This window comes from Sarcophilus harrisii, chromosome 3, assembly GCF_902635505.1.
Source record: "Sarcophilus harrisii chromosome 3, mSarHar1.11, whole genome shotgun sequence".
In the NCBI taxonomy this organism is placed as follows: domain Eukaryota; kingdom Metazoa; phylum Chordata; class Mammalia; order Dasyuromorphia; family Dasyuridae; genus Sarcophilus; species Sarcophilus harrisii.
Genome location: NC_045428.1, coordinates 80445606 through 80467778, shown reverse-complemented (window position 1 = coordinate 80467778; position 22173 = coordinate 80445606). Strand labels below are relative to the sequence as shown.

At 33.5% G+C, this 22173-nt stretch overlaps 1 protein-coding gene and 1 pseudogene across 43 annotated transcripts in view; both read left to right on the top strand.

Annotated features, from left to right (window-relative positions):
* ABI2 (abl interactor 2) overlaps nucleotides 1-22173 on the top strand; it is a 120038-nt gene that overhangs the window by 26724 nt on the left and 71141 nt on the right. For 22 of the 43 annotated variants that reach the window (XM_031958292.1, XM_031958288.1, XM_031958283.1 and 19 more), the window contains exons 2-3: nucleotides 6276-6443; nucleotides 20970-21146. In XM_031958292.1, coding sequence (XP_031814152.1) covers nucleotides 6276-6443; nucleotides 20970-21146 — 345 coding nt within the window. Of the gene's footprint in view, nucleotides 1-6275; nucleotides 6444-16912; nucleotides 16985-20969; nucleotides 21147-22173 lie in introns of all 43 variants that reach the window. The other 21 variants (XM_031958290.1, XM_031958275.1, XM_031958264.1 and 18 more) reach the window with 2 other exon arrangements.
* Nucleotides 6496-9377, top strand: LOC116422242 (annotated as a pseudogene).

The following is a 22173-nucleotide window of genomic DNA, read 5'->3' as shown; positions in this document are numbered from 1 at the left end:
GCTTCCCTGGACTGGAAAAATAATGCATTCACTGTAATTTTTTTCTTGGCTTTCCATATTAAAATTTGGTCTAGCCTATTTTCTAGGCTGTTGATAGAGCTGTATTCTGAGTTAGGCAAAATGCTTTCTTTCTGATATTGTCCATTTGCTTTGTATGTATCCTAAAGCTTGAGTTAATGCTCCAAATGTGCATAGTTTTAGTGGCAAACAGAAACATTTGGGAGGCCTCTTTTGTAGAGATTTCCTGATTCATTTTAGACATTAGTAGGCAATTTTGGCAATTAAGCTTCTCTTAAACAAAGATTTTCCCCAGTGGTAAAAATCTTTTAGCATCTGCTGGCAAGATTGCTTATATTTTCAAGATTACCCTCTATGAATGTGTATTTTAATACCTATTCATTGATATTAAGATTTCCTCAAAAGATGAAAACTGTAACTCTCTTCATATGTAATTCAAAGAAATCTTCCATAAAATCTTCTTGGAGGCCTTGCTTTAGGTCTCTAATCATTATGTAGAACATTTGTGTTATGCCTTGATTGATTATTCTGACTCCTATGTGACAGACTCACCATTTCTTGTAGCTATACATATCTATAATGATATCCTTTGTGATTCTTATCTTGCACAGTTCTTCAGTGATAGCATGTAATAGTACACTTAAAGCTATCCTGTTTGTACTTCTGTATAGTTCTTTGGATGATTAAGTGTTTCAGGTCAGATTTAAGCTCAGGTCCTAGTCCAGAGCTCTATCACTATACTACCTCAGAGTGTTAGTATTAAAAAGATGGACCCTTGAGGAAGAAGACATGTCACTAAAACCAAAGTACAATTTCTCAAAAACAGTCCAGCTCATTCTGCTTCTTTTGAATTTGCTTTCAGCTTATTGTCAGCATGAAATGTTCTGTCCAAGAGGTATGTACTAGTGAATCACTCTGTAGTTTTTAACATTCTTTACCTCTTAGAAGCTTTTATTTTTTCACACCTCAACTAAAGTTACTTTCAAAGCAGTCTAAACTGTGAAGTCTTTCGTAATCTTCCAGGTGATAGTATTCTTTCCTTTATATCACCTTTTATCCATTTTTGATGATAAACATGAGAGGCAGTATAGCATGGTGACTAGAGAACCAGAAAGTCTTGTGTGACCTTGAACAAGATGTTCTGAGATGGAGACTCTTGACCTGTTTTGTGGATCTATTTGGCAGTGTAACAAAGCCTAGAGATCCCTTCTCAGAATCACATTTTAAGTGCATAAAATAAAATACATAAGATTACAAGAGAATCTTGATCCAATTTTTCTTGTGTAGCAAGATAACTGTATAAATATGTATACGTATATTGATTGGATTTAACATATATTTTAACATATTTAACATGTATTCGATTACCTGTTATCTAGGGGAAGGGGTGGAGGGAAGGAGAACAAAATTTGGAACGTAAGGTTTTGCAAGGGTCAATGTTGAAAAATTACCTATGTATATGTTTTGAAAATAAAAAAAACTTTAATAAAAATGAAAAAATTAAAAAAGATTACAAGAGAAACCAATTACTTTGATATATATATGCATATATATATATATATATATATATATATATATATATATATATATAATGTATAGACTAGAACAGTGGTTCTCAAACTTTTGTTTTCAATATCTTTATCCTATTAAAAATTATTGAGGATCTCTCCAAAGCGTTTTTGTTTATCTGGATTATATTTACAGACATTTGTCATATTGGAAATAAAAACTATTTTTGAATTTGAACCCTCTAAAAGGATTTCAGAGATCCCCAGGATTCTCTAGAGTCTAGATTCTAGACCATACTTTGAGAACCATTGGACTAGAACAATGACAATTGGTAATCTAGAAACAGGTTTTATAACTACCAAAATTTTGAAGTAGTATATAAGTAATATTTTGAAATACTTGTAATATAATATGATAATATCTATGATTTCTTTTTGGTGACAAAGCCACATAATTTTTATAACTTTTTGTTCTCATCTTATTTCATTCACCTGAACTGATTCAAACTATTAAACTGCCCCACAGACTTGGAGGGGGAGGGCAGGGAAAAGGAGAATATTGTGGCCAGTCAGTGGTCAAGCACTTTTTCTACTTAGTTAAGAAATATGTCCAACTTGTTTGTTATTATTTGTTTCATAGTTAATTATAGTAAGGGGTCTGTCATCATGGGCCCCTTAATTTCTATGGTTAGATCTTGAGCTTCTTAGCTAGGAGAGAGGTGGTCATATACCCTATATGAGGCTTGACATCATTAATGCCATGGTATGTATTAGAAAATTAGCTATAGTGATATTGATCTAAAAAGAAATGGAGAGAATGGCGAAATTGGCATATCAGAGACTGGGGAAAAAACAAGGTTTACAGAAAAACTTCATAATCCAACCAGTACTTGACCTATAGCTTGAACAATTTTTGTAGTTTTCTTTGATAGTGAGTAGAACAAGAAGGGCAATAGGACCTAAAGATCTGAATCCCCAGAAGGTAATGGAAGGCTAGCATTTCTTATATATTGCCTTATTAACAATATATGCCATGGAGATGTTTGTTACTCTGGACTGATTGTTTTCTTTGTTGCTGAACATATTTGGATAATCTTTTTTTTTGGTTGAAGGGAAAAAAGGCCTCTTTTTTCCTCTTCTTGTGTGTGTGTATAGACCATTTCCATAAAAAAAAATATTTAGTGATGAGATTGTATATCTATATGTCTATATTTATTTCTGTATCTATACATATGCCACTATTGAAATTTTTCCTATTCTTTTGGAATAGAATTCCAAAGGGAAATTTCTCTTTCTCTTTGAGATATTTTGAAAATTTAATGCCAAGTACCTTAATATTATGTCACCTACATTGAGCAGTTTTTATTAATGTTTTTGTTCCATTTCAACCATCACTCTTCCTGATCTAAATGCTTTTACCACTACTTAAATATATTTCATTGGGCATTAAGGTTCTCATATCCAAATGTATATAGTTTCATTATCAATGGTACAAGTTTCATAATCTAGTTCTCAATTTATGCAAAGCCCCCACCAAATTTTCTATGTAGACTTCTTTTTTTTTTCTTGTTTTTGGAAGCATTCCAACTCTGCTGCAGAGAGCACAGATCCATTGATCTGCCCATATTGTTTGAATGCCAAATGTATGCTTGCCAAAAATATTACTTTATGGAGAGCTCACACAGGGCAAGTGCTCACAAGATGATCAGAAAAAGCAATACAAGGACACTCTCACAGAATCTGTTAAGAACTTTAGAATCCATTGTATGACATGGCAAACACTGACCCAGCATGGTATGCCCTCTTTAGAGAAGGTCCTGTGTTCTCTGAGCAAAGCAGAATTGAATTAGCCCAAAGGAAACACAAAATATGCAAATTTAGAAAAGCTGCTCCAAATGTTCACGTGCACTATTTGTGTTCCACCTTGGCAGAGCATTCTGAGCTCATATTGGTTTAATCAATCACAGTTGGACACCTTGTAACTCGACTCTAACATAGTGATGTCATTTTGGTTGTCTTGGAAAACTTAAGGACAACAACAATCTCTTCCTCTGGATTGTTTTTTAAATGAGCTTGTACTCTAAACCACTGTTGCACTGGGCTGTTATGTGCCTTCACTTCAAAAAGAGATTACATTTTTCTTGACTAAATTGATTTTTGAAGTCCTTTTGCCTCCCTGTTTTGATAAATGCTGTGTATCCTTATATTTCACTTTTACTCATTTCTCATTTTTTTGAGAAAAACTTTTTCATTTTGTTTTGGTATTGATTTTGAATTTTACTTTAGTTACAAATCTGATTGCACAGGGGTGAATTGATTGAATGACTTCATGGAAGAGAAGCAATATGCAAGAAGACTGGATTATATGGAGATTTTTTTTTTTTCTTATTAATGGCTTCCTTGGGGGATAAGCTCTATATGCACTAATAGATCAAGGACAAAGGGTGTGGCTTAAGGGGTATGAACATTTCATACATTTTATTTGCATAATTCCAAATTGCTTTTCAGAATGGTTGTATGATATTACAACTCCATCAGCAATGTAATAGTATGCCTCTTTCTACAACTCCTTCAGCCTTGATGATGTAATTTTTTTGTCATCTTTGCAAATTTGCAAGTTGTGTTTTTGTTGGCTTTTTTTTTTTTTTTTTGCAGTATTTACTTATAGATGTTTGAAGTAAATTTTAGATCTGAAGGCTGTAATTCCTTCTGTTGTTACTGTTTTTCCTTTTGTTTTATATATTTATGTTTGAGGTCTGTGTGAAATCTTGTGAACTTTTAGCCATTTTTCCTTTTTATTTTTCTTATGATTTACTTTCTGACTCTTCTGATTATGATTTCTTTGGGGGCTAGTTTTAAAGTGTCTCAGTCTCTTCCTTTGATGGGCATTTCATGGTTTACCAGCTCTCATTCTCTTCCTCATGTTAGTTTTGGGTGATCAGAGTTGGCCCCTGCTGAATGCTGTAGTTTTTCCCACTGGCTTGGTAGATTGCTACTCAGCCTTCCCATACACGTTATCCTGTCCTGGTGACCTTCCCATTCTCTGTTCCTCAGTCATTGATAGGCTTTGCCTGTGAATGGCTGTGGCCAAACTGGTTCTAAGGTCTAACCAAACTTCTGTAACCTGGAGCTGGGGTTTCTATGGCACTGGAAAGACAGAGGACAGAATGAGGTGCAGGGGTGAGTTTTGATGCAAGCCTGTCGTTTGTACATCCTTTCTGCCAGTAGCATGGGAAGTATGTAGAGAGGTGCTGAGTGAGCTCAGGGTTATTGATTGTTAGTTCCTGGGTTTGGGAGAATTTTTTTCCCTCTTTTGGTTTCTGGATATTCTAGACCATGGAAATAGCTGAAATTTCTTTATCTTTGGCATAGAATATGTTTTTGAGAGGTTTGAGAGTCATTAGGTTCAAAGAAAATTTTCCATCCTCTTCTTGCTCATGACTTCGAGGAGCCTTTTAGAAGATTTGGAAGCTTGGAAAGGTAGAAAAGGATCCAGTTGTGAATGAAAGTATTATAAATTATGGCAAGTATTATTTATGGTATTTATATTTGATGCTAGAGGTAATAGGGAGCCACCAAAGTTTATGTAGGTTAATGAAATTGATTTGTGCTTTTAAGAAAATCATATTGACAGTTATGGGGAGAATTGATTAAAGTGAGGAAATATTAGAAATGGGGAGACTGATTTGTAGTAGTTGAGGTAATATGAGGATCTGAACTGAGTTGGCAATGAAGAGAAGACAAGTATGAGATATCTTGTAGAGATATACTATCAAATTGATGAGATTTGGCCAAATTGATGAGTGAGAGAATTGAAGAAGATATTGTGGTGGCAAATTTGGGTGACTGGAAGGATAATGGTATCTTTGACAGTTATAGAAAAGTTCTAAAGAGGGGATTGAGTTTTTGGGAGAAGAAGAGTTTGTTTTGGTCATATTGAGTTTTAGATGTTTATGGTATGTCCAGTTGGAATTTTCCAAAGGGTGATTGGTGATGCAGGTTAGAACTTGAGAGCATAAGCTTGTATGTTTAAATTTGAACCGATCAGCATGAGATAATAATTAATCCAGAAGAATTGATGGAAGAGAGCATATGGTGGAAAGAGGAGAGAGCTCAGATTGTATACCTACAGTTAATAGACTACTTTTTTAGTAGTAGAGCCATTTAGTAGAGCCATTTTTTCCTATAACTTTTTTCCTTTCCAAAGATAGTAATTTTACTATACTTAAAAAAAAAAAAATCACTTTCAGTTTCTCACTCTTTACTTGTAACAAATATAGTAAAGCAAATGAAAAAAAATTGTCCATGTTTTAAAAAGATTAGTTTTTTTTTCTTCACCTGTAGTCTACGAGAGATGTCATTCATCATTAATTCGATGAAGTTGTGTTTATCAGAGGTTTGAGATCCTTAAATGTTTTTTCTTTATATCATTGGGAGCATCATGCAACTTGTTCTCTTGATTTTGCTCATTTTGTTGAGCTTTAGTTCATTTAAGTCTTGCCAAACTTTTTGGAATTCTTTATATTCATCATTTGCCCTGGCTTGGTAGTATTCTGTTACATTTATTTGCCACAATTTATTCAGCATCGCTCAATTGATAGAAACTCACTATTTTAAGTTCTTTGATCCCACAAAATTTCTTTCTGCTTCTATATTCCTAAGAGTCCCAATTACTAATGATTACTTTTCAATGGAAAATCTATGTTATTAACTGTTTTTATTTTAACAATGTGTTTTTTTCTCTTTTAGTCAGCAGACAAACAGAGAGCCCTAGAAGAAACCAAAGCCTATACAACACAGTCCTTAGCGAGTGTAGCCTATTTGATAAACACTTTGGCCAACAATGTCCTCCAAATGTTGGATATCCAGGCATCCCAGCTACGTCGGATGGAATCTTCTATCAATCACATTTCTCAAGTGAGACCGAACTTTTTACTTATTAATTTTCCCAGTACAAATTACTATTATTAAAAGACCTGAAACAGATATTATATTTTTATTTTATAAACTTTTAATTTAAGTGCATGAATTGGAATGTAAGTATTGCTTTAGAAGAAAGCAGAATCAAAATGTTAGATTGCTTTTTTTCTTTTTATAATTATCTTCCATATGATTTGGAAAAAACATACAAAAACTTAAGTCTAAGCTTTCTGGGATTCTTCCTTCTCCTGTGACTGCCATGACCTACAGTCATGACTATCCGCTATCCCATGGTCGTGGGCCTCAACAAGGATCACAAAGTCCAACAATGTCTAAGCTGCAACACAGCCACTATCGTGGGCGTTAGATAGAACACACCAAGTTTGTGAGGGATAAGATCTGGGAGGTGTGTGGCTTTGCTCCTTATGAGAGGTGGGCAGTAAAATTGTTAAGGGTCTCCATGGATAAGTGAGCCCTTAAGTTCATCAAAAAAAAAACCCCAAAACCAAACCAAACCAAAACAAAAAAAAACAAACCATGAGAATTCACAATTTGGGCCACAAAGAAGAGACAACTCAGTAATATCCTAGTTGCCATGAGGAAGGCTGTTGCCAAGAAGGACTAAACCAGAGCTTCCCTACTTTTCTCCCTTACCTAATAAAGATTTAATAAGTAAAAAACAAACAAACAAAAAAAAAACATTCTGGGATTTATCAAAATTGAGATATTATAATAAATGATAGAATCAGCTCTGAAGTGAAGGTTTTTTTATTTTTTTTCTTTCCAATTTCTACCCCAAAGGATATCTACTTGTTTGGCTTGAGTTTAGTTTGGTAGATTGGTAGCTTGTATTTTAATCTTTTATTATTTTTATTGGAGTTATAATCTACAGTTGAAACAAATTTAATAAATACCCAGCAAAAGTTCTAAGCTACCTCTCAGAAGATGCAAGAAGTAAATCTGCATTTAAAAAATGATCATTGATTTTTATTCCTTTGCCTTGCAATTTGTTTTTGAAAATGACTTTGGGATTTTATAGCTCCAGCAATCTTGTCAATAGAGTTTAATTTGAACCCAGTTTTAGATTGGAAGTGCCCTTCTATAATTGAAAGACAGGTTAGTTTTCTTTTTAAAAATAGATCCTCTTGAGTTCTGTGCTCTTCTGAAGCTGAAGTGATTCAGCCATTTTTTGAGGATCCGAAGTTTCAGAAAATTGTTCAGAAACTAATAATCACTGCACATTATAGTTTTTTGGAAGACCTTTTATTTTTATTACTTGACAAGTCCTCAGTACAACATGTTGATTGCTGTATTATTTAATCCAGAATGGTCAAATCAATAATTTTATAGACTTTGACATTCTTACATTCCTGTCAATATTTCCCCCAAATATATATGATTTATAACTTCTTTGTTGCTATGTTGATTTTTATTTAATAAGTGAGGTATGGTAAGAGTAAACTTTTCTCAAAAATGCTTTTTTGAAAAAGATATGCTTTATTGAGAAAACAGAGATTCAATAAATGGATATGCTGTGCTGTTTTGTACTTGGACTGTCAGAGAACATTCAGAGGTATGCCTGACTAGAACAGAGAAGGTGAAGCAGTGATTTAGTTGTACTGGGAAAAAATGGACATGAAAGAATAGAAGGGCCTCAAGCCTACTGTCAGGTGTTTGGTATGAAGAGTCATTAGGAGTTGTTAGCATATTTTGTGAGAATGGTCCATTTACTGATAATGATGCTAATTACTATGGTGGTTTGTATAGAGTAAATTGAAAAGCAAGAGAAGAAACACTTGATAGCAGTGGTAAATGATTTCTACCCAAGCCTTTTTCCTAATGAAGTTACAGCAGATATAGTCATTCTATTCTCTTAAAACCTCGGCCTGATGTTTTGGAAATTTAACTTCTTTTTTCAAAGGCAGGAGTCTCATCTTTTATACAAAAATCTTTGTTTTTAAAAATCTATGAGATATATGGTTATTTGAAGAGTATAATAAAGGACTTAGGAGAAGAGATCTATAATCAAAAGGAGATTTTTTTCAATGTTGAACAGAGAAACTTGTATAGAGACAGTGGGGAGCCAGTAAAACTTCTAGAGCAGTTCAATGATATGGTCAGATCGTGCTATAAAAATAACAGTTTAGCAATTGTGAAGACGTTGGGTTGGAGAAGAGATTAGATATAGAGGAACTAATAAATGCTTGTTGCTTGACTGACAGACAAGTTGTTACTCTAGTAGGTTGGGGAGAGATGATGAGGTCTTGCACTAGATTGGTTTTAGAGCAGAGGTATTGAATATAAACTGATTTACACATTTACTTCTAGTAGTATAATCCTGGGATAAGTCAATCTTTCAATATTTTTGTTTCCCCGTCTGTAAAATGTGAGGAGGTGGTCTTTGATATATTGAGGAGGTAGACTGACTAGACTTGGCATTTAGTTGGATTTGGGGGATGCCTTACAATGGAGAGTTAAGAATGAGTCTTAGGTTGTAAACCTGACTGGCTGAAAGAATGGTGGTATCTTCAACAGAAATAAGGCCATTATGATAGAATTATTGAGGTCTAGATTTGGGGTACCTAAATGAAATTAGGCCTTAGTTGAGGTTTAGTGGCAGGTTTGAGGTATAGGGAGTCAAATAGAGCCCCCCCTGCAACCCCCTTGGATTCAGCGCAAGGATATGGCCATAAATGAGGTCTAGTATTGGCATGAGTCCCCAATAAAGGCATTTATTGGCCAGAGAGCTAGATTGATAAAAGAGGTTTATTATTGGGTTTGGAAGTAAGGAGATAAGTGAAGGTAGAGATAAGGAGAGCACCAGACAGAGGGTCCATTGGACAGAGGGTCTCACATGACTAGCATGTTTGGAATCTCTGCAAAGAGGGGGTCCCAGCACCTCCCTTTTATAATGGGGACATTTAGCTCGAGGGGCTTTTGGGTGTAGCCTAAAGTTGGCTCAGATCCAGATGCGGCTGGGACAGATGTGGATCTTCTATTGGAATTCAAAAGGACCAGGATTTGTGAAGTCAAAGGGTAATTACATTAACTGGGGGTGGGGTGGGGGTGGGAATCTAGAAAGGAATCTTTCCCACATCATTATGAGAGGTAATTTTTCAAAGATAGATATGTAAGTATACATTGAGTTTAAGATAATCCAAATGGAATTGTTCAGGAGGTATTTGCAAATGCTGGACTAGAGTTTTGTAGAAAAATGAAGGCCTGATAGATTTATTATCATCTACATAGAAATATAGCTGTATTGGGAGCTGATAAGATAATGTAGAGAGAGAAAAAGAGAGGGCCTAAAATTGAGCCTTGGGATATATACATTCATAGAGGACAGAATATGTATAATTATGCTACAAGAATGATGAGAAGAGACCCCAGACTGAGTAGTGAGTTGGAATTTCAGGGAGGAAAGAGTATGCAGAAAGAAGGGAGGGTCAGAATTGTCTGATGCCCATGGAGAGGCCATTGAATATGAGGACTTACAAAATGCCAATGGAATTTAGCAATAGGTTATTGGTGACTTTGGAAAAGAGGAGTTTCAGTTAATTGATGTTTAGAAGCTGGATGACAAGGAATTCAGAAGTGAATGGGTGGTAATAAATTTTTCCTAGGAGTTTGTTTTTGGAAAAGAAAAGTAAAGAACAATATGAAGGTATAGGGTGTGATGAAAGTTTTTTTTTTTTTATATTTAGGATAGTTGTTTATACTATATTTTATAATTTGCAGAATATGATCTCATTTGATCCTCATTACAATCTTGGGACATAGTGCTTTTATCATTTCCATTTTACAGATGAACTGAGACAGTGACTTGCTTGGAGTCACATAGCTACTATGTATCTGAGTTCAGATTTGGACTTGGTTATTTCTGACTCCAAGCCAGTATTCTATTCACTGTACCACTTAGATGCCTAAGGATGGGCAAGATTTAATTATGTAGATAGCAATGAAGAATCCATTAGATAAGGAGGGAGAGAAAATTAGGGAGAATGTGATGGAATACTGAATAGATCAGCCTGGTTAGAGGGGTTGGGACCTAGGCACAAATAGAAGGATTAATATTGTCAAATAAAAGAGTCACCTTATTAACCAGTACTGGGGCAACAAAGGAGAGAAGCAGGAATAGCACTGAGGTGAATTGGAAATGCATGGAGTTCAAGAGGAGGGGAAGCTCATCACAGACAGCCCAGGTTTTTTAGTGAAATATGAGGTAAGGTCCTCATTTGTAATACTCATAATCATTGGCTCAGGACTGTTGGGAGGCTCATGGAAAGTAAACTAAAAAAAAAACATTTTGCAACTTCAGAGCTCTATCAGCCTATAAATACAATTGTTATAGGGAGTCAGGAAAACTCGGTATCAATAAATTAGTATATATCTGTATACACACACATTCACAGACACACAGACATGTTTTATCTGTGTGAACTTGGACAAATCATCTAACCTCTCTGACCCTTAGTTTCCTCATCTGTAAAATGAGTATGTTAATACATGTAATACTTAGCTCATGGTGGTGTTGTGAAATACAAATGATATAAGGTGTGTAAAGCATTGTGTAAACTTTAAAATCTGTTATGGATCATAGGGTTGGGAGGAGGGTATAGATTTATCATTTGAAGTGGTCTTTAAAAACCTTTTCCAAGAAGGGAAATTTAAACTCAAGGTAAATTGGTAGAATCTTATATTAAACTTTCTACCAATGCGTGATGATTGTTTTTAACTATGTTAATGGGGTATCAGAATTGCCTCATATTAAAATGAAGCCTAGTGTTGTAATGTAAGAGGGATTATTCTGTGTTGTTTTTTATTTATGTGAGATGAAAATTCAGTATATATATTTTTTAAAAATGTGGCTTTTCAAAATATCCCAGGAGATCTTACCAGTTACCATGTACTCAAACTTCATTTGTATGCAAAATGATTTAATTTCTAAATCTATCCCTAAACTCTTCTTTGAATTCCAGTCATGCCATCTGTTGGCTGGGTATCTTTTCCTGGATGTCTTGTAAGGTTTTCAGAATTGGTGGGGCCATAATTGCACTCACCATCTTCTCCTGCCCCTCCTCCACACTTTTCTGGTTCTCTTAAAAGTACCTTCAGATGTGCAATCTTGGGATCATCTTTGACTTTTTTTGTTTTCTTCATCTCAGGTCAATCAGATGTCAAGTCTTGTCTGTTCCACCTCCCATATCTCTTGCTCACTTCCTTTTTCTCTACTCATATGGCCACTACTCTTATTTCAGGTTTTTATTTACTTCAAATACTATAATAGTCTCTTTACTTTTAATTTTTTCTGGAGGGGACTCCTGGACCTCCCGAAAGGATCTCAGGGACCTTAGGATTCCTTAAACCACATTTTGAGAACCACTGACATAAAGGGAAAAGAGAAGCGAATTCCAGGAGCCATTGGAGGACAACTGGGGTATGCTGGAGCCAAATCATTAGAACTGTTGTTAAATTTTCTGTGTAAATTTACGTTTTGGAAATTGGCAAATTCTACTAATGAGGGATTTATTGTTTTGTTGATTGTCTAGATTTAAGAAAGTGCTAAGAGAAAATGCATGTAGAACATAATGCAGGGGCAGTTAGATGGCACAATGGATAGAGAACCAGTCCTGAAGTCAGGAGGACCCGAGTTCAAATTTGATCTCAGACACTTAACATTTCCTAAGTGTGTGACCCTGGGCTAGTCACTTAATCCCAATTGCCTCACCAAAAAAAAAAAAAAAAAAAAAGAAAGAAAGAAAGAAAGAAAAAGAAAAGAAAAGAAAATAATGTAGATTAAACTGAAAATTATATCCTGATAGTTTTAAAATATTCATCAGCATACTAATGAAGACAACCATGCATAGTCAGTCATCATGATATAACTGAAGAAACAGCAAAAGAGACTGAGAAAAGAATAGTGGATTTTTCAAGAAAAATCATGAAAACTTACAGAAATAAAAGTGTCCAGGAAAAATTCAAATATCAGAGAGGCCAAGAAGATGGAATACTGAGGAATGCCCATTAGATTTAGAAGTTAAGAGATCATTGATAATGACAGAGCAGTTTCAGTTGTGTGCAGAGTATTATGATAAGTACTAGGAGATTTTCAAAGTTTAACAATATAATACAAAATGGTATATGACTAAGAGGAATGTATAAAATTGTGCGATATTCAAGCAGAAGATGAGTCATTGCCAACAATGGAGATTAGGGAAAATTTCATGAAATAAGTGGCCAGTTACTAAATAAATGGCATATAAAGAATGAGGAAGAATTAAATACACAGGATGGATTTAGGAAGAAAAGGCCCCTTTATTTTTGATCTTCAATGGAAAGTTGACTATATTGTGGGTATGTTATAGATAAGGAGATTCAGATTTTAGGCAGGGGTTGGATTAGATGAAAATGCAAATTGTTTTATCTAACATTTATATAGTGCTTTAAAACTGACAAAGCACTTTACATATATATTCCCCTTTAATCTTCCAGCAGTCCTTGAAGGAAGTACTATAGATATTATCATTTTAGAGAGGAGGTAACTGGTTGAGAAAGGTTAAATGACTACTAAATGTAAGAAGTGGAATTTAAATTTAGGGCTTTCTAACTTGAGATCTAGTACTCTATTTCCTATACTTTGCTTTTCTATATCAAAAAGTTGTTTGAATAGAGAGATGTTAGGGATAGTGGTCTGAGATCAGTGAAGTATCCTATATATGATATGTTATGCTTTTGTTTTCTCTCTTTGTTCCATAGCTCAAGGGTCAGTCCCTTTGCATAAAGCTTCTGTTCATTTCTTTTTTTTTTTCTTTCGAATATCTCTTTAATATCTTATTAAAAATTAATTCCTGAGTTAGCTAATATACAACTCTAACTTCCCCCACCCATTTTTCTCTTCACTAATCACCTCAACCTATCTACTTCAATTCTGTATCCTCAGATACAAGGACCAAAATCATTCTTAGATTGAGTGAGAATGGAAACTTTGTCAATACTACCAATTTCTTTGCGTAAAAGTTCATGCAAGAAGCATTCTGTAGAAATAAAAGAAAAATCAAGTACCTCTCAGTTAAAACTTATTAAGTGCCCTAAACACTAGCACGTGTTGAAAAACAAATTAAAAATTGTTGATTGAATAACTGTATAGTAAAGAAAATAATTAGTTTGAATATTATGTGGTTTGTAACATGAATGTAGATCTCAAATTAGTTAAAATTTTAATAAAATTTCTTTTGTTACTTAAGCAAGGCATTATTAGTAAAGGTTTTTGGTGTGGGACATGGCTCATAATAAGCTGGAAACAAATATAGTTCATTAAAATTGAATCGTACTAGTAAGATAATTGTATAAAATGTATGCATATATTGGATTTAACATATATTTCTACTGTGTTTAACAGATATTGATCTACTTGCCATTTAGAGGAGGGGAGGGAGAAAGGGGGGAGTTGGAACATTAGGTTTTGCAAGGGCTAATGTTACAGAATTATATATGCATATATTTTGAAAAATAAAAAGCTTTAATAAAAAATAAGAAAATGAGAAGTAAATAAGTAAAAAATAAGAATTGATAAATAAAACAAAAAAATTGAATTGTACTTCTACTGTGTTTTTATTTTCTTTCAGAATTTCTTCATTGTTTGTAAGCAATATTTTGTGAATGTGTATGCTAATGATATTTAAAGTTCTTATGCTTCTGTTTGTATGGGATGCTTTCTAGAAATGCAATATTTCTACAGTTTTCATGAGTTGCTATAGCCAAAAAAATCCATCACTTTGGCTAATGGGGATGAACCTCTCTGAGCTTAATTAAGGTGGCACTCAGATGACAGAGAAACATTCCATTGCTAGGCCCATACTTGAAACCTTTCTTTATTAGGAAGACCCTTAGGCCAAAGGTAGTGGTTTGCTGGCATAGACTTTAAGAACATATTTGTCGATATGTAGGTTGCTTTTAGTGTTAATATTAAAAATAATTCATATAATGAATTAATAAGTATTAAGTACATGTTATATTCCAGGCACTGGTACTAGACAAAAATGAAATGGTCTTTCTTGTCAAAGAGCTTAGATTTTGACAAGAAGCAACAATAAAACAAATGTAGAATAATACCCTGACCTTGGGAGGTGTGGTATTGGCACCTAGGGGGATCATGATAGGTACCATTATTACTAGCAGAAAGTGCTGTTTGAGATGCCTTTTGAAGTAAGCCAAGTATTGAATGAAATAGAGATGAGATTGAAGTGCATTCTATACTTGGAGGATAGTTATTGCAAAGGTATAGAAATGGGCAGTGGAGTGTCACGTATGAGGAGCATCAAAAAGGTTATTTGGACTAGGACTCTGTGGGAGAAAGTTATAGTGCAGGAAAAGAATTATGGGGCCAAGTGGAGAAGAGTTTTAAATGTCAGACTGAGAAGTTCATGTTTGAACCCCTAGGTAATTGGGAGCCATTAGAATTTATTGAGGGTGAGAGAGAGTGACATAGTTATTTCTGTACTTTACTTTGGCAACTGAGTGGAAGATGAGGAAGAGACACTAATTAGAAGACCATTGCAAGGGTTCAGGAGATAGATGATGATAGTGATGATAGAAGTGATGATAACTGTGTGACTGGGGATAAGCCATACAAGAAATGTGGAGATAGAAAAAAATAAGATTTGGTATCTGCCTGGATATGTGGGGTGAGTGAGAGTGAGAATTGAGAATGTCACTGAGGTGGTGAACCTGGAGGACTAGTAGGATGATCTATAATCATTTGTTCACTTTAATTTCTTGATTTTAAACCTCAATTTCCAACATATTTTTACAGAAATGAGTACTATATAGAATCAATTAGGAAAGAATAATAGATTGCCTTGCTCTATTAGGATTAAATGAGATGAGAGCATAAATTTGTAGAATACTTGACGGTAGGTTGGAAAACTTCCTCTGGCTCTGATAAGCAGCAGGTGAGTAGGAGTGGAGGAGTTAAATGACAAAAGGAATCAAGAATGACGCTAGACAAGTCATAAGTACTGATGAGAATGGTGTGAAATTGCTCAGCCAAGCCCAGTGGCCTTATTTTTGTGTGAAAAATGTCTTTGCATTTTTAAATTGCACATGCTCGTGGGAAAAAAATACATGTATTTAGTGTTGAGACTTTGCCATCTGAAGATTTTATTCCTATTCCCATTAGTAATAAAGACAATTCAATTTTTGATGTGATATGAGCCTAGGATTGTGGCAAACTTTAAATGTATTCTGAGTATGAACACAGATTTGGAAAACTGATTATTACAAGTAAAGTCCATCTAGATATCTTGGTTCCTAGTTGTCTGAGCTAAAAATCAATGGTCAGATAAATAAGTCAACAACTCATCTATTTTTATCTCAAGCTAGTTTGGGAACAATAACAGTACTAAAAGTGGTTTTGTGGCAATAGTAAAGCACAAGAGAAGTGGGAAGGTTCATTTCTCTTAACATCTGGCTTAACTTTAGTCCTCTAGGACTTATTGCTCAAACTACTGCTGCAAGCAGATAGCAGAGAGGAAATTAAAGTGGTGGTGAATTTTAGAAGTTAGTTTTCTTCAAGGATTTGTATAGAAACCATGAAATTTTGAACTAAATTATTTCAGTAATTCCAGCATTATCCCTCCATATTATGAAACATGAGAGAATTAAAGTCTGAAGTTACATAACTATTTAGTATTAGAGCTGAGACAACTAGGTGACTTTCTTCATAGTCTGATATTTCCTCTCTTCTTCCCTCCCTTTCTTCCTCCCTCCCTCCTTCATTTTCTTCATCCCTCTTTTTCTCTCTTCTCCCTTTTTCCCCTCCTCCCTCCCTTCCTTCCTGCTTTCCTTTTTGCCTTTTTTCTTGCCTTCCTTCCTTCCTCTGTTCCTTCCTCATTCTTTTTCATTGTCCCTGTCCTCACTTCATCCTTTCTGTCTCTCTCTGTCTCTCTTTCTCTCATTTCTTTAAGGTAGATAGCACTTTAGCTGTACTGCAACTTAGTCTTCCAACGTTACTTGGAGTGTGAACTAAGGTTTAATGATAAATGTGTCTGAGGTCTTTTTGACTGTAAAGCTAGGTTTGTTTCCTTGCCCATGCTCCTCCTTCCAAAGAATTTTTACATAAGATCACATTTATCAAGGTGGCAAAAGTGACAAAATTTTAAAAGTGAGAGTAGGTTTCATAAGCATTATTATTCATGTAAAGTACAATTTATGTAATCCCTAATCGATTTTATCTATGTCTTTTGTTTGCAAAAATGAATAACCTGAAATTTCATATTCATATTATTAGTGATTTTGATTTACTTGATAAACAATTTACAATCTGAAGTACTTTTGTAATTTAAATATTCACTAGACACTACAATTAAATTACTTGTCTAAAATTGAGACATAGAGATTAAAAAAGAAAACAAAAACAACCAACCAAAATTTAGTCAAGTTAATCCAATCTACCTGTTTGATTGCAGATTTTTTCCCACACTGATGGGCAGCTATCTGAGGTAGTGATATCCAGTACAATCAACTCTCGATTATCTATGGTAATGAGAGACAACAATTGCATGGATAATCCTAAAACAATAGTTTCAGCCTCCCTTCCTACCATCTGCTGTGGCCTGAGCATGTGCTTGGGTCTTCGGGGAGAATTGTATTTGGGATGGGGGTGGAGCCTCAGGCTGGCACGGGAGCTGGGGGAGAACATGGTCACACCACTTTGGCCAGAAGGGTTCTGGAGGAGCCTGGGACTGGGACTGTGTGGTTGGAGCCTGTGGGTCGGAGGTGGGCAGCCTGCAGCATGTGGAGGCTGTGCCAGCAGCAATCAGAAGGATGGGAAGGCCCGTAAGGAATAGGGTGTGGGAAATAGTGCACATTTGCAGCAAGGTCCCGTCCATGCTTTTCTGGTCAGTGGGATGTTATGGTAGGCAATGGTAGCAGTGGAGTGATGCACTAGCTCAGTTTTGCTTGCTGGCCACTCATGTTTTTATTTGCCACAGGTGTGTGCTAATCTGTAGATCAGATATAAACATGAAGTAAAATTTATTTTGAATAAGTAACTGATTTTAGGAATCAATGGTAAAATTATAACCATAATTCTTACATATTAGTTTTTAACTTTAAACTGAAAAGAACTTTAATATTAACATAAGAGCCTTATTGGCATAGTCTTATCAGAGTATTATGATGCTGCAAAATAGGAGTGGTTATATATAGCTCTGAAATTGACAACTAGTTATAACCTGAGAGCTTTTCTTTAAGGCAGATGTTATTCCCTAATTTTCTCAAATGATTTACTTTTATTTATGGCCAAATAAACTACATTTTTAATATGTTTATCTTTTGAAAATTTTGGAGTGTGTAATTTCTTTCAAAAATGTTTTAAAAAAAACAACCAGTGCCATAAATTACTAAATTATGTGAAAACCTTATAATTTTCAGCTGTCTTAAATGAACATTTTCTGTTTTACAAGATAAGCAGTTTTAAAAAGTGCAGTTGTTTTGAGGTAAATTCATGTATCTCAACATAAAAGCTTTTGCCCATCTCTATTTTATAATCTTAAAGGGTGAAATATTTTAATCTTTTACTCATAGTGGCACAAAAATTTATTATTTCTAACAGTTTGCTATTTTAGGGTCCATTTTACCATTATGTTTGTATGAACTTGTGATAAAAAACTTTAATGTTACTTTTTTCACTTATAAAATATTTGGAGGTTAAATAAAATAGTTTTTTTAATTTTAAGATAAATTCTTAAAAGAAGTTCATATAAAATATGTTTCAAGTAGTAGCATGATACTTAGTCATTTACATTGGTCTGAGGAAAATTACTGTTTACCATATTTATTTTTTCTATCTTTCTACAATGTCATGAATAAATTAGATCAGCTAGCTAAATGATTTGCTAAATATTTACAGTTTTTGAGTTTACCCAGAAGTTCAAGCTAAATGGAATACTTGCCCCTTCTTGATTTTACATAGACCAACTGGACATAAATATTTCAAAAATTTCTTTCTACTTTTAGAATGACAGTTGTAAGTTCATTTTCTTTTAATTTTAGTATTTAATGATTAGGTTATATGACCCCAGGGAAGGCTCTTAATTTTCCTCATTTTCCTCATGTATTACGTGGGGGTGGTAATATCACCTACCTCCCAGTGTTGTGAGGGTCAAATGAAACATTTTTAAAACTCTGAGCACAGTGCCTGACACATAATAGGCACTATATTAATGTTAGTTATAGTCATCATCATTGTCATCATATTTGAGGGAATAGTTGAAATGAGTAAAATTATTCTTTAAAATAATTCATTTTCTGATGATTAAATGAAATAGTTCCAATTAGCTAAGAATCATTCAACAAATATATTCTGGTATCATTGCTGTCAATCATCCATTTTATTTAACAACTGGCCTCTTCTAACCAAATGTAAAATTTTAAGACTATATTTTAAAATATGAAAGTAAACAGATTAACTACCCCCAAATGATTAAATGCTTAAGTGTTAAGATAGAAATTCGTGTATCTTTGATTTTAAAATACACATTCATATTGGGTGGTCTGGACCTTTAGTAGATTTGAAATTCGTATAGAGAATCGAGGGGGTTAAGTAGACTTGGCCTTATTTGGACTTAACCTCTGAATGATAAACATTTATCCTGTATTTGAAGGGCTGCTTAATAATAGGACTAATTACTTTGTTTTCTTTCTAGTATATGACTACATCTTTTTATATTAAGATCTTTTTTTGTAAAGTAGCAAAATATATTTTAGAAAGTTGATTTTATAAGAATTTAATTATTAATAACTAAGTAATTAATTTCATTATATCATGTTATATTATATCATATAATAATAATTTAAAATTAAGCAATAATTATTAAGAAGAATTCATAAGAATTTAATAAGAAAAATATAGACATTTCAAATGTTTTAGTATTAAAAAGCCTTGGATATTTCTGAAATAAATATCTAGCAGACTCATGTTTGGTTTTATTTTATTTTGTTCTTTAGAGGGAGTGGTGGGGTGAATTGAAATATTATCAGTTAAGCTTTATCTTTAATGTTTAGAGGCACATCTTGCGACAAATATAAAAATGTAGCATTAGGGAATGTTAAAAAAGTTATTTTCTTTAAAAGGTAAAAATAACTCTTTAGCATTTAAGAAACCTAAATTTTAACCTAAGCTTTAAACTTCTGATAGTTTAATAAAGAATGAGTCAAGATAAAATATATGTGAGTGTGATAGCAGTAAGGTAAAGTAACTTAAGATGCCCAACATTTGGGTTTTCATTTTTCTGAAGATACTGACCAAATCATCATTAAAGCACTTTTAAAATCTTGATCTTAATTTGGTATTGTGATGAAAATGAATTAATTAAATACAATTACTGATTAAGAATTCATAAAGACCTGACATATAATGACAGCATGTCAATGGAGTGTGCTATATATGTAAGAAGGATGCTCATTTATAAGGTTATGAATAAATAAAAAATAAAGGAGGTCTGTATTATGAAAAAAATTTCAGTTACTCCTAGAAGGTAAAAAGATGCTGATTGTGAATTATAACAGAAATAGCCACTTAGTACCTTTGAGATTGTGGGCATTTCACCAGCCTTCAGATTTTTTTTACCTATCAAACTAAGGGGTTAAACTAGGTGACCTATAAGTTCCCTTATTGTTCTAGATTGATTTGGTGATCTTATGTATTTCACTGAGGATGTAGAATATCTCAATCCATTCAAGTGAATGGTAGTACTAATAGGCTTGGCAGCTGAGGAAGTAATGGGATTGGGTTGTAAACCATTGTGCCAGAGGGAGAATTTGTAAGCATACATAACTTGGCAGAAATGCAAAGTTACTAGATGAAAGAGGGGGACATGTTAGTAATTATCACTTTTATAGAATTAATTCTCTCATTCCATCCATAGAAATTTAGCAAATTGAATCTTTGAATAAAGAAGTCTTTTAAAAAACATGTATTCTGTTCTGTACTAAGTATAATGTAAGTATTTCATAAGTAAAACAAGTAGGTTGATGAAGTATTCAGTAAAGTTGAGTGAAATTATGAAACTACTTAATGTTAAAAAAAGGAATCTTTGCTGGGCTGAGATGTCTTTAAATAAAAGTAGAATATTAAAAAAATTTTGGCTTTTATTAATTTTATATTACTAAATGGGAATTTACTTAAGTTTGACTTAAAGTTTTGTGACATTTGATATTTGCTATGTTAATCTATATTGGGGAATATTAAGTGATGAAAAATTATTCTCACAGTTTAAAAGAATTTTCTGACTAGATTTGAAATAGGCATAATTCAGTACCTATACATGATGATGATTGTACAAGATGGAGATATGGGAGAAAGGCATAATATAAATACAAAACAAGTTATCACATTCACATTTAGTATAAAATCATTGTGTAAATGTATTTTATATTTATGAATATGTATATATATATATATATTTACATACACACATAAGCACAAGATATATTTTGTTTTGTTCACATTGTATTTTACAGACGGTCGATATTCATAAAGAGAAAGTTGCAAGGAGAGAAATTGGTATTTTGACTACCAACAAAAATACTTCCAGAACTCATAAAATTATTGCACCAGCAAACCTAGAACGACCAGTTCGTTACATTAGAAAACCTATTGACTATACAATTTTAGATGATATTGGGCATGGAGTAAAGGTATGTACCATATTTGTCAAAAGTATTGAGAAAGTTTCTGAAACTGAACAGCTTGATCATATTATATTATGTTCTGTATCTCTTGTATCTTATTCTGATCTTGCTAAATCTATAAAAATCCTTTTCCTGCTGCTTTTTATCTATTTAACCCCATCCTTCTCATTGATACTTATCCTTTAAGGCTATCTAAATTTTCAAATTTAAAAATTGGTCATTTTGGCATGAATTGCATTTCTTTAATCTGTAACTCATGGGATGTGGTATATGTTTTCCTATTCTAGATCTTAAATTCTTGAGCATACAAATTATTCATACAAATTATACATAAATTCATTTAGAAAATTTACTAGCCAGGTTTCTGACTTCATTTATTAAAAGACTGATTTGCATCCTTTTCAAAATAATTGTTAGGCACCAGAGCTTTTAAACAATAAAAATAATGTACATGTAATAAAGAAATTATTCATATTGCTTTTATATTAATTTTGACTTAAAGACATAAAAGGGTTTAAAAAATATTAAATTGGGAGCAGTTAGGTGGTGCATTGTATAGAGCACTAGCCTTGAAGTCAAGAGGACCTGAGTTCAAATCTGGTCTCAGACACTTAACACTTCCTGTCTGGATGACCTGGGCAAGTCACTTAATTCCAATTGCCTCAGGGGGGAAAATCTATTTATATATTTTATATAAATTTATTCGTTCAATAAATATTTGAGTTCCTACACCATGCAGAGCCTGGTGTTAGACACAGGGGATGAGGATGGAGTGTAGAATACAAAGAAATATGACATGGCCCTGCCATCTAGTTTTACTTAACTCAACAAATTGTTGTTAAGTGACAATTTTGTGCAAGGTACACTCTTCTAACCATTGGACCCTCTGTCTTGGAAACATGTTCAAAATTTGTCAGTGTTAAGATTTTTTAAAAGGTCTTTTGTGTTAACTGCTTCAGAGTATAAAAATTTAAGGTAAGAGATTGCAAGTCAAGATTATCATTCTTTATTCTCATATAGAATGTTACCTGTA